General features: G+C 34.4%; 2 protein-coding genes across 7 annotated transcripts; both read left to right on the forward strand.

The window, feature by feature from the left end:
• The first annotated feature begins 260 nt into the window (after nt 1–260).
• LOC120251445 (berberine bridge enzyme-like 26) lies at nt 261–1,849 on the forward strand. The gene has a single exon (XM_039259964.1). The coding sequence runs from the start codon at nt 261–263 to the stop codon at nt 1,839–1,841; it is 1,581 nt and encodes a 526-aa protein (XP_039115898.1). The 3' UTR covers nt 1,842–1,849.
• Nucleotides 1,850–7,246: 5,397 nt separating this feature from the next.
• On the forward strand, nt 7,247–11,553 carry LOC120251785 (SPX domain-containing membrane protein OsI_17046-like). Of its 6 annotated transcripts, XR_005533488.1 has the most exons (6): nt 7,250–7,624; nt 9,647–9,724; nt 9,896–10,016; nt 10,780–10,827; nt 10,986–11,138; nt 11,362–11,444. XR_005533488.1 is itself a non-coding variant. In XM_039260429.1 (5 exons), the coding sequence occupies exons 1-5, from the start codon at nt 7,548–7,550 to the stop codon at nt 11,481–11,483; spliced, it is 390 nt and encodes a 129-aa protein (XP_039116363.1). In that variant the 5' UTR covers nt 7,247–7,547; the 3' UTR covers nt 11,484–11,553. The 6 variants fall into 6 exon arrangements, 5 of the variants coding, with proteins under 5 accessions (XP_039116363.1, XP_039116365.1, XP_039116362.1 ...); XM_039260429.1 differs by lacking the exon at nt 10,986–11,138 and having other exon boundaries at nt 7,247–7,624; nt 9,647–9,691; nt 11,385–11,553; XM_039260428.1 differs by lacking the exon at nt 10,986–11,138 and having other exon boundaries at nt 7,249–7,624; nt 11,385–11,553.
• The last annotated feature ends 1,197 nt before the right edge of the window (nt 11,554–12,750 follow it).

Raw genomic sequence — 12,750 nt, forward strand, 5'->3', positions numbered from 1 at the left:
ATGTTATAAGATTAACACGGTAATCCAAGATAAACACCAAATTTGGTGGTAATAGGATTGTCATTTTTTTATATTATTTATAAGTTGGTAATGTGATATTACCATGCAGATTACCACAGGTGCAATGCCAAACGTGATAATATTTTCAGATTACCATATAACATATGGTAATTTTTCTACATTACCGCGAACCAAAAGGTCTGACGAGTATTAAAACTGGAGCTATAAATAACTATGAAAACCAATCATTCATTGCAACAATGGCCACAAGCTCTGCAACTCGTCTCCTTCTATTTTGCTTAATCTCCATCTCAATAGCCAGAACCTGTTATTCATTTTCTAATGAAGAATTCCTCCAATGCCTTAATCTCCACACCAAAACCTCCACAGGCAACCTCTCAAAACTCCTCTACTACCCCAACACCACCTCTTACTCCAACCTTCTCCTCTCCTCCATTTCAAACACCAGATTCACCACCCCACAAACACCAAAACCCCTACTCATCTTCACACCATCTCATGAATCTCATGTCCAAGCATCTGTCCTCTGTTGTAAATACTATGCTCTTTCCCTTAGAGTTCGCAGTGGCGGCCATGACTTTGAAGGCCTCTCTTTCCATTCTCTAGAGAAACAACCTTTCATCATCCTAGACTTCATCAATTTCCAATCTGTGATCATTGATGTTAAACATAGTACGGCATTGGTCGAGGTCGGTGCCACTATCGGCGATGTATACTATCACATTGCCAAACAAACCACAATATTTGGTTTCCCGGCCGGCACCTGCCCCACTGTTGGCGTCGGTGGGCACATAAGCGGGGGTGGCATTGGAACTCTTGTCAGGAAGTACGGCGTCGCTGCTGACAATGTATTGGACGTAAGACTTGTGGACTTGCATGGCCGAATCTTGGACAAAGGTTCCATGGGAGAGGATCTCTTCTGGGCTGTCAGAGGTGGTGGAGCTGCAAGCTTTGGTGTTGTTCTTTCATGGAAATTGAGGCTAGTCCCAGTCCCTCAAACTGTCACTGTATTCAATGTCAGCAAGTCATTAGAGGATGGTGCAATAGATATCATTGACAAATGGCAGCACGTTGCTCACAATCTCCCAGAGGACTTGTTCATTGAGACTGTGATACAAACTATATTGAATGGTACGAAAGGAGTGGAAGTCATTTTCAATGGGTTGTATTTAGGGAAGTCTTATAAGGCTCTGGAGGTGATGAACAATAGCTTTCCTGAGATGGGAGTGGGAGTGAAGGACTTGAAGGAGATGAATTGGATTCAGTCAGTCATGTCCTTTGGTTTTTATCCTGTTGATTCCCCTCTTGAAATCCTTACAGACAGGAGCCTCCAACCAAAGGTTAATTTCAAAGCAAAGTCTGACTACGTAGTGAATCTTCTACCAAGAGCTGCATTGAAGATCTTGTGGGATAGTTTACTGCAAGTTGAAGCAGCATCCATTTCTTTTGAACCATATGGTGGGAGGATGGCTGAGATTCCAGAGTCTCAAATACCATTTCCTCATAGAAAAGGGACCCTATTCAACATCGTCTATCTTGTGGGATGGCATAATGACAGTGAAAAAAGCCTGAACTGGATTACTAAGTTATATAATCAAATGACTCCTTACGTCTCAAAGAACCCCAGGTGTGCATACTTAAACTATAGAGATATAGATTTAGGGAGGAATGCAGGGAGAAACACAAGCTATTCCATGGCTGAGGTGTGGGGTCACAAATACTACAAGAGTAACTTCAAAAGGTTGGCTATGGTTAAGGGTGAAGTTGATCCAGAGAATTTCTTTTGGAATGAACAGAGCATTCCTGCTCTTGTGTTTTGATTGGAAAACTTGACATGCTCCGTTATTAGGATAAAAAATAAATATTTATTCTTCTATGTAATAATGATATGATAGTGATTAAGTTATTATTATTGTTTTTTTATAAATTTGTCTTTGTCTTATTTGATAAAGGTTATTTTTTATTTTATCTCGTTGCATTTAAACGATACCTGTATTACGGAAACGCACTATTCTTATTTTTTGTTAATTTTTTTTAATAATTAATGGATTAATCTAAAGGTTTTGATTTTCCTGGAAGATGAACCGCTTTTTGTTGCATTATTTAACTTTCTGGGAATTGGCCTTACTGGTAATGACCTCTTCATGAATAATGTAATCCAATATGTTGTAAACTTGTAATGTACTTCACCATCTCGTTTAAATGGTTAATTAGCTTAGCTCTCAAGTATATTATTAAATTAATGTAAAATAGCTGGTATCTATGGGGAAGAAAATATATTGAAAGAACTGTAGGCTTATTATTATTATTATTAAAAAATGACAAGATGACCGTAATCGTATATATCCTTGTTTGCTTCAGCAAATATATTACTTAAAAAACTATTATCCAACTAATAATGTACATCTGTACCCTAGAGGCTTTGATCCACTCTCAACCTCCTCTTGCCTCTTTATTAAATTCACCATGCATCCAGGGTGGTTGGGCAATATATGTATTTTTAATTAATATCTCTCTAGAAGAGATATGTACTCATCATTTTTGTTTTCAGTGAACATGATTTATCTATTTAAAAAAATAATAATATCTCTCTTGCATTTTCTTAATAACTCCTCTCCTCTTGTGATCATTATTTTCTTAATATATGTTAATTTGGGTAATTTATTCATTTTATTATATTTTTTTAAAACTAACAATGCAGAGGACGGTCTTCAAATATGAAATAAAAAAAAATGTAACATACTATTTCAATGGATATATGTCATTGAAATCTCTGTTAATGGGTACATGATCTCTTTCAATGTTCAATAATATATCAATAACAAAAGCTTAGCATTTTTTTTATCTCTTAATTAATTATAAGATGGGATTACTTATGAGAAAAAACAAGCTTTAAAATAGAAGTAAAGATAAGGCCATGAGATAAAATAATAGAAACATTAAAACTTGTGAGCATTATGTTAATTAGAGACCAACTAATGCATGAAGCCATTGCATCTATGAAAAAGGAGGAAATGCGAACACTACTACACTAGTATGGTCTATAGTGATGAGACATAAAAAGAACGTGGTAGATTCTATTTCACACGTAGTTTATTCATTTTCTCTAAAAAAAAATAAAAAAATTGCAAAAATTGTAAATATTATAATTCATTTCTTCTATCAGTATTTTTTTAAAAAATCATTTTTTTTGGCTTAAAAATATATATTAATTTCTTTCTTTCTCCAATGGGAGATCGAACATTTAATTTGATCAGTGAATGTTCCATAATTTTTTTAAAAAATAAAAGCTTTATTAAAAACTGGTTGGTAGGACTCAGTCACTTGCCGTGTGGTTTAAAATAGTGCAAATGAGCACTAATTTTTAATAGTTTATGTTAGAAAAATAGAGGATCCGCATAGAAAATCAAGATAGCAATAAGATAATCACAAACACACAAGATTTACAAGGTTCAGCAATGTGCCTACGCCCTCAAGAGTGGAGCAGCCATATTTTTTTTATTCACTCGTCTCGTCTCACGATAGAGACAAAAGACCAAGGTTATATGAATTTATAGATAAAACCTAAGCTTATGTGAATACAAAGCTGTCCGGATCCTAACCCTATCTGGATCCTAAACATATCCAGATTCTAAACTTATCCGGACACAAATCCTATTCAGATACAATTTACAAGATTATCAAATCATAATCCTAACTAGATATAAATTACCCTTGTATACTACCACAGGGGTGTTTGATGCTCTCCTAATGGGACAGATGTTGTCGCGCCACTCCACTCCGTTCCCGCATCTGCTTGTTTACTTGTGTATATGAGCCATACACAACAATCTCTACCTTGGCGAATATACCCAATGAAGATATAAGCTAGGGAGCTCCTCATCATCCAGATAATTTGAGTGCCATGTCTCCTTAGCGTTAGAGTCATTCATCAAGTCCAAGCAATGCTTGAACTTCTCTGTAGTGATTGCCTTGATCTTATTTTGCAACTGCAATTGCAACTCCAACTCCAACTGTATTTCCCATCAGTTTGTAGATATTTCTGCACTCCTTTCCCCATTCATCACTATCAAACCATCCATACCTTTATGCAATACTTTTTGGTTTTATAGCCAAAATTGTTTCCATGCAAAGTACCCAGAGAAATTAGATTGTTCTTTAATTCTGGAACATGTCTAACATCACACAAAGTCTGAACAACACCATTATGCATCCAAACCTTGATCTATCCCTTTTCAGCAATATCACATGCTTTTATCATTGCTCATGTAGACAAAACCAAAATCCCCTGCTTTGTATGAATCAAACCAGTCCTTGTTCGATGTCATGTGAAATGAACATCCCGTATCCAAAATCCATAAATCGAAGGTTTGACATGATGAAAATGAAAGCAGATCCCAATTACTACAATCTGAATCACCGCGCTGGATTACATTAGAAACTGTGATGAATTACTGTTCCTTTCATCAATCTCTTGCTTCTTGTTTAAACAGTCTTTTCTAATATGCCCCATCTATTGGCACTTATAACATTGAATAAATCTTCTAACTCTATAATTCCTTTTGCTAAAATTATCTTTCCCTTGCCTTTTCCTAGTTTTATGGTTCCCTTTTACATACAACACTTTCGTCTAAGGGCCTTTAGCATTATTTTACTTCCGCTGATTGTGGGCCAACAACGCCGTAGTGATCTCATCTACTTTGAGCGTATCTTTCCGCCATGTGAGTGTAGTCACCAAATGCTCATACGAAGGTGGCAAAGAACACAGTAAACTCATAATTTTGTCTTCATCTCCAATCTCGACCTAAATTCTCTGTAAATCACTTATTGTGTGATTGAAGAAATTGATATGTTGTACCAGATCTGCACCTTTCTGCATCTTCAGTCCATACAGTTTCTGCTTCAGATATAACTTATTTGTCAGAGATTTCGACATATATCAACTATCCAATTTACTATAGACCTCCACTGGAGACGAGAGATCAATGACGTGATACATAATGTTATTCTCCAATCACAACTGAATAAGTGCCGCTGCTCTTGTTTGTAAATCCAACTATACTTAGTCTTCCAAACCTAAGGCTTTGTCTCTTCCAATGCTTTCAACATCCCTCCTTGTTGCACTAGTAAATCCTTACCCTCCACTGCCATAATTTGAAATTCCCAGTTCCATTGAACCTTTATACATCGAATTTTATAACAAAGTTCTTGCCAGCGAAACCTCTCTTTGGTACCACTTGTTAGAAAAATAGTGGATCCGCATGGGAAATCAAGAGAGCAATAAGACAATCACAAATACACAAAATTTACAAGGTTCGACAATGTGCCTACGTCCTCAGGAGTGGTGCGGTCGTATTCCTCTTATTTACTCATCTCGTCTCATGGTAGAGACAAAATTAAGACCAGGGTTACATGAATTTATAGGTAAAACCTAAGCTTATCCGGATACAAAGCTATCCATATCCTAACCTTATTTGGATCTTAAACATATCCAGATTCTAAACCTATCCTGATACAAATCTTACCCGGATACAATTTACAAGATTATCAAACAATAATCCTAAACAAATACAAATTACCTTGTTAGTTCCGCCGATGTGGTTTGTGGTTTAAATAACACTCAAAAACACTCAAAGAACAATCACACAAACCAAGCAAGAAGGAGACACACAAGATTGGTAACCCAGTTCGGCGTCCACTTGCCTACGTCTGGGGGGCCAAGCCCGGAGATAAACAATCCACTAATAGAGGTGAAAATACATGAGTACAAACACTTGTCACTCACTCTCTCAACAATAAAGATCACTACCCTCTCTAGATTGTCTAGTGCTTACACACTCTCCTCCACGAGTCACACTTACAATCTACGAGCAAGGTAGCTTATATAGATGCCTCAACGTCCCAAATATAGCATATATCTCTTTTAGAATCTCCGCGGCTACTAATTTAAAAAATCTTCTGAAATTAGTTGTTGCAACTCCTGTTCTAACATAAGTTGCAACATGGCCCTTACTGCTAACTCACTACAAGAAAGTTACAATTTAAAAACAGAATATTAGAAACGGAATTTATTCTGTTTGAACTTGCAACAGATTAGCAACGGAATAACACTCGTTTTAAATATGATTTTAATAACAACGGCTTACAAACGGGCATTTAAAAATATGATTTATTAAAATATTAAAAAAATATCCGTTTCTAATCCGTTTCTAATCCGTTTCTATTAGAAAGGGACTATAAACGGATTTAAAAATTAATATATTATTTAAATATCATTAAATATTAAAAAAATATCCATTTTTAATCCGTTTCTAATAAAAAGGGACTAGAAACGGATTTAAAAATTAATATATTATTTAAATATCATTAAATATTAACAAAATATCCGTTTTTAATCCGTTTCTAATAAAAAGGGACTAGAAACAGATTTAAAAATTAATATATTATGTAAATATCATTAAATATTAAAAAAATATCCGTTTCTAATCCGTTTCTAATAAAAAAGACTAGAAACGGATTTAAAAATTAATATATTATTTAAATATCATTAAATATTAAAAAAATATCCGTTTCTAATCCGTTTCAGGGACTAGAAACGGATTTAAAAATTAATATATAATTTAAATATCATTAAATATTAAAAAAATATCCGTTTCTAATCCGTTTTTAATAAAAATGGACTTGAAACGGATTTAAAAATTAATATATTATTTAAATATCATTAAATATTAAAAAATATCCGTTTCTAATCCGTTTCTATTAGAAAGGGACTAGAAACGGATTTAAAAATTAATATATTATTTAAATATCATTAAATATTAAAAAAATATCTGTTTCTAATCCGTCTGGGACTTGAAACGGATTTAAAAATTAATATATTATTTAAATATCATTAAATATTAAAAAAAATATCCGTTTCTAATCCGTTTCTAATAAAAAGGGACTAGAAACGAAATTAAAAATTAATATATTATTGCTTGCTATTAATGTCATGTTATCATCTCAAATAATTAATACTTGTCCATTCCAGTTCACATGAGAAATTATTTATATTAAAGTATTGAAATATTTAAAATGATTATAATTAGTTTAGGCTAAAATTTATCATATTTGATAAACTTTAGTTTTTTTCGTAGAGTCTTACAAAATTATGTGCAAAATTATATATAAATAAATAAATTTAAAAAACTGCTTCATAAGCTAATCTTATGTCAAATAAAAATGTCTTCTCATTTTAAATAAGTATAATGTCTGCTTGATAAGCTTGCTTCTCTTCTTCATTTTGCCTCTCTTCAATCGATCCCTCGAAGTACCCCCGCCGCCGTGCAGCCGCCGCCGCGCATCTCCCTCTCCTTACTTATCTCCGGCGTGCTCTTCTTTGTCGGTGCTATCGGGATCGTCTTCACCATTGTCGTGCTCCTTCGCCCCCCGAGGACACGCTTAGGAACTTCCGGTCAAGATCTAGCGTTGGTGGCGGTGCTGGGTTGGAGGATCAGTCGAAGCTGCTGGGCTTCGTCGGGGTGCAAATGGGCTTTGGATCCGCTGATCATCGGGCTGGGCTTCGGAGCACTTGGTTCCCTTCAGATCTGGAGGCTCTAGCTCGGTACTTATTCTTCTTCTTCAATGCTTTGATTTTGATTTTTCGAGTTAGAGATCTCAGCGAATTTAATGCGAATACATGGTTTGATTTTGATTTTTCGAGTTAGGCTCTAGCTCTAGTGTCTTTGAGGAGTTCGATCATTAAGGGAATTTTAGGGTTCTCATTCCTAGTGCTTGATTTCTCTATTGAAGGCTAAGAGAGGCTAAAGAAAAAAAGAAATCAGGTTTTTTCCCTCTTTCTGGATGCTTTTAAATTGTAACAATTCTCTGTTGAATGTTGTATATCTATTCAGGTCTTTTCTTTGAAGAAATCAAACTATATTTTCATCTTATGTGTATATCAATTTGAGTGACATAAAATTTTATAAACCTCATTTCTTCATCCAGAAATTATATGTTCATTTGCTTTGAGTCCTCCAAGCACAAGATGTTAATTTTAATTAACTTCCTTCTAGAGCAAATTTGTTTTGGATATATTTGTTGGATGCCCTTGTGGCCTTATCAGCCTTGTAAGATATCTATATATTGTCCTGGAGGGTATCAAACTGGCTTGATTATTGTTTCTAGTTTATTATCTCCTTGTCCTTATTTCTTTTATCTTATTTGACCAATGAATGTGAATAAGTTTCTTATGTTAATTGATATATTCATAGGCCTATTTCTTCTCTGTAAGTTCACGTAACCCAAACCATTCCCATATGGATGAAGATAGCATTGATGCAAATGTCCTGTTTTGTGCAACTTTCTTAGATATCATAAAATTGTGTTCTTTTAACTATGCATCTTGACAAAGCTCAAGTGCTGATGCGTTAAGTTGGAAGTTTTACAATATATAATTAAACACTGACAGATAACACCTTCTGTAACAGGATGAATGTGAAATATGAACTCCACATAGGAAAAGCCTAGGTTTTAGGGATAGTTTGATAAAGTTCTTCATAGAGGCTGGCTAAGTAGAACTGATGTTGGTTCTACAAAGAAACAATCAATAAGTGTCATCAGGTGGCAGTATTATTTTGGTATTCTTTGTTTGGAGCTAAGTTAGCACTATCAATTGTGAGGCAAGGCAGCCAAGCAGTGGCCGCAATATGCTCTGCCTCTGTCATGTTTATCACAACATAAATTGTGACTAAATTTTTCTCCCAGCCACTCTCACCATCAAGCAATCCCAACCATTCTTCTCCCAGCCAATCAATTGTGCACCTTTAGATGGGCCAGGCTTCATCCCAACCCAAAACCAAATGTTCTCAGAGAAAAAGTGTAGTGGTTCGGGTCCGACCCGTTAAGGGCTCAAATCCGAATCCGCAAAGTTCCTAAAAAGAAGGCGGGTTTTTGGACCTTTCTGAATATGCGAAGAATATTATGTTGAGAATGAATCCCCGGAGTATATATTATATATAAAGAGTGGAAGACGAGGGAGAGCAAATGAGAGCAAAGTCCATGCAATGCTCCTTCTTCTCCTTCCCCACCTCCCACTGTAAATCCATGGCCGGCGTGTGATTCGGTTCCCGTTGCTTTTGTTGATGGTCATCTAAGCGGAGGAGTGAGGAGCTCTACTGGTAATGCCTTTGATTTGTGTATATCTCCTTGCATGCTTGTGTGATGAAATACAAAACCTTGTCTTGTTCTGCTACTTAGATTGATGGAAATCTGGTTATTGATTAGATTTAATTGCTGTTTTTCTTATGAAAGTTGGTTCCTTTTTGCTTCTATGTGTGTGGTTTGGTGTGAAATGTTCAAAATGCTGGTAAGTGTTTTGGAATCAGAACACTTTGTTGTTTTGGTTATGGAGAGGTAATTTAGTGCCACTTATCAACAATGCTTTTGAATGTGTAGTTCTGGTTCTGAAAGTGATACTGTAGATTCGTCAACAGGGAAATTTCAATCATTTTGTTTTACTTTTATTTGGTAATTTTGCTCATTTGGTATCTTTTGGCACTAAATGGTTCCTTGTTAAGATAAGATGGCATTAATTCATTTCTTTTGTGAACTTTTGGTTGATGTGGCATTTTCTTTTCATTATCAGGTTTGTTGATTTAAGTAACCTCAAGATGGTTAATTTTGGGAAAAGGTTGATGCAAGATCAAGTCCAAGAATGGAAAGAGTATTATATAATCATTTTGCATCATCATCATCATCATCATCATCATCATCATCATCATGTTTGGAATTAAATTTTAGTTATCAACTTTACTGTTCTTGCATGGGTATTGCATTATTTGTAGTATCTGATTTTATGTGGATTTTTTTTTATGGTGCATGATATTGTTTTCAGATACTATATTAATTATAAGCTAATGAAGAAGAGAGTAAAGCTGTATGTTCAACAGACTCAGGTGGATGGAAAAGATCATCAGCAAGTGCTCAAAGAATTTTCCAGGATTCTCGATGAACAGGTACAGGGGATTCTCTTGCCTACACTATTTACTCCTAGGCTCAAAGAACTATCATTTTAATTTCCCATATGCTTCAAACAGTCCTTTAATAGTTGTAAAGGTCTTTCTCTTATGGTTTGCCGTTTCATTGCTTCATTGTTTGAGATTTTTCTAATCTAAGTAGAGTAAATAAATTTATTAATGTTTGATTAACAATTGATTAATTTTTGAGTATCACCCGCATAAACATGAGCATATGACATAGATCAAGGTTAGTGCAAAATCCTCCATTAATATCACATGCGATGTTATGAAAATTTTTCACTTTTGACTTTGAAACAGCAATGGCTTTTCCTGCTTGAGATTTTCACTTTTGACTTTGAAACAACAATGGTTTCTCCTGCTTTAAGCACTTAATATGCTGTCTTTTGATAGCAATATATGTTACTCTTATATCATATTTAATCATTTTTGATTTATAGTCATGCTTATTCATGTTTGGCCTTGTTTTCATTTATTGATTGATTTGATTGGATTTGATTTAGAGATGAGAGATGATTCCCATAATTCAGATCTATAGTATGATTAGCATGTTTAGACAATAATTCATACCAGCTGGATTTACTGTTATTGATAAGTTCGATTTGTTTTCTGTAAGTAACTTTTACATTTGTAAAAAAATTTTGCAAAAAATTTTGCACTTATCAAAGTCTATCTCAATGCCCTTTGCAAAAAAATTTGGAGCCTTACGCATGAAAGCTTATCTTCGAATTCTTATCAACAGGTGGATCGCTCTCAATGGGATGAGCTGTTAGCTTATAATGGAAAAGTTGTAAGTAGTAGTCTTTAAAAACCAAGATATGTAAACATCGTTCTATTTCATTATTTGGTTTCACATCCAAGTTGCCACACGCTTTGGTGAACAATAACTCCTTTATTCAATAACTGGTATATAGTATTTTATATTATAATGTTTCTTTTAATTCATAGGTACAATAGGTTTGTAGGGATTAGCAAGGCTTGCATTTTGCATTGGCGGTCCATATGGTCATGGTCCTCGAGTTCGTGAGCGTGCCGACGTAACTATTAGATTAGATGGGGCGAAAGTAGTTGAGTTCTCAATTGTTTGTTGGTAAAAAGAAGGTGTCACCTCTTTCTTGTGAAAATCATATTTGTTTTTTGCATGATGTATTTCTTAAAAGGATTTTGTTAACAAACTATTGCACAAGTGAGCTATATAAATCGACCAATTATTGATGTTTGAAATAGTTATCATAATGGATCAATTGTACATTTTTAGTTGATATTAGCTAACAACTTAGCTTTTATATGACCATTTTATTCTCATTTTCTGTTTGTTTTTTAGTTAATGAATTTAACTAAATGAAGGACATGATGATGAGTTTTGAGAGGAGGATTCTTCAGCAGTCGCAGTTTACCACACAGGACTTACAACCAGTTACTGACGATCATGATGTTGGCTTATAGTTGTATTTGTCGTATACTTATTATTTTGTGTTGAACATGTATACTTAAATATTTCTTTTTGTATGAATTGATGAGTTTATCTTATTTGTTGGTGTTATAGGTTAAAATTTTATGTAGCAGATTTTTTAAAAAAAATAGGGATATAATTTTTATTTTATTTTATTGACTTAAATGTTAGAAACGGATTAGAAACGGATTTATTTGTTTGAATATTGTTTTTTAATTTTAAAAAAATTTTAGGAACGGATTAGGAACAAAAAAACTATTGTTTCTAATAGGGGAACAAAAATAAAACAGAAAATATTCCGTTTGGAATCTGTTTCTATTTTTATAACTCAGAACGGATTAGTAACACATCTTATTCCGTTTTAATTTTTCAAAAATTAGAAATATAATGCTTTCCGTTTCTAATCTGTTTCTAAATTTAGAAACGGAATATTTTCCTGTTTCTATTCAAATTAGAAACAAGGGTATTCAAAACAGAAAAATTTCGTTTCTAATCCATTGCTAATTCACTTTAGGAACGGATTAGAAACAGAAAATGCTGTTTCTAAACAGTAATTTTCTTGTAGTGACTTGACTGAGTTCTGGTTACGTTGTGGACGATCTCAACACCCATCAACCTCCCGGTCATGCTTAGTCCAAGTCGGTGCAGCCAAATCTCCCGATCCCGACTGTCGGCAACTAGCCTATCTCCTCAGTTCCTCATCACGCAGTCCCCTCGCAAGGGGTGCACGTCCTTGCGAGTCTTTATGGAACTTGCCAAACTTAGTCTTCAACCTTCCAAGTTTGGTCTTCAAAGATTCTCCAAACTTGATCTTCAATCAATCAACTCAATTATGCCAACAATAGGCATGTCTTCAAATCATCAATCATATCTTCAAATAGCCTTTATTCATATTTAGTCTTCAATCAAATCATCTAAATATGGTCTTGAATAACTTCACCAAGATCTTCATGATATTTGTCTTGCAAGCCAAAACTCCTTGTCATGTCACCATGCTTTGCCACGTCATCTTGACTATGTATCAAATCATGCCAATAATAGTGCGGTTGCACTAACAATCTCCACCTTTGGCATAATTTGACACAACTGCTTCTGCACCCAGACTGACTCTTGTTACAACATTCTGTTACAACTCGACTAGGACACAGTCTTTTACAAACTTAAAGAAAATCAACTAGTTGCTTACAAAAATATATGATTACACTGCAACTAGTGATGTACAAATCAAGCACAAACAAATACACCCAAGTATAGTAGTCA

Source organism: Dioscorea cayenensis, chromosome 20 (assembly GCF_009730915.1).
Source record: "Dioscorea cayenensis subsp. rotundata cultivar TDr96_F1 chromosome 20, TDr96_F1_v2_PseudoChromosome.rev07_lg8_w22 25.fasta, whole genome shotgun sequence".
Taxonomy (NCBI): domain Eukaryota; kingdom Viridiplantae; phylum Streptophyta; class Magnoliopsida; order Dioscoreales; family Dioscoreaceae; genus Dioscorea; species Dioscorea cayenensis.

Coding starts and splice junctions, on each gene's coding strand:
- LOC120251445 (XM_039259964.1), top strand. CDS start 261: ATGGCCACAAGCTCTGCAACTCGTCTCCTTCTATTTTGCTTAATCTCC.
- LOC120251785 (XM_039260428.1), top strand. CDS start 7,548: ATGGGCTTTGGATCCGCTGATCATCGGGCTGGGCTTCGGAGCACTTGG. Junction 7,625..9,646: donor GATCTGGAGGCTCTAGCTCG/GTACTTATTCTT, acceptor TTTCATTATCAG/GTTTGTTGATTTAAGTAACC. Junction 10,828..11,384: donor TAGCTTATAATGGAAAAGTT/GTAAGTAGTAGT, acceptor AACTAAATGAAG/GACATGATGATGAGTTTTGA.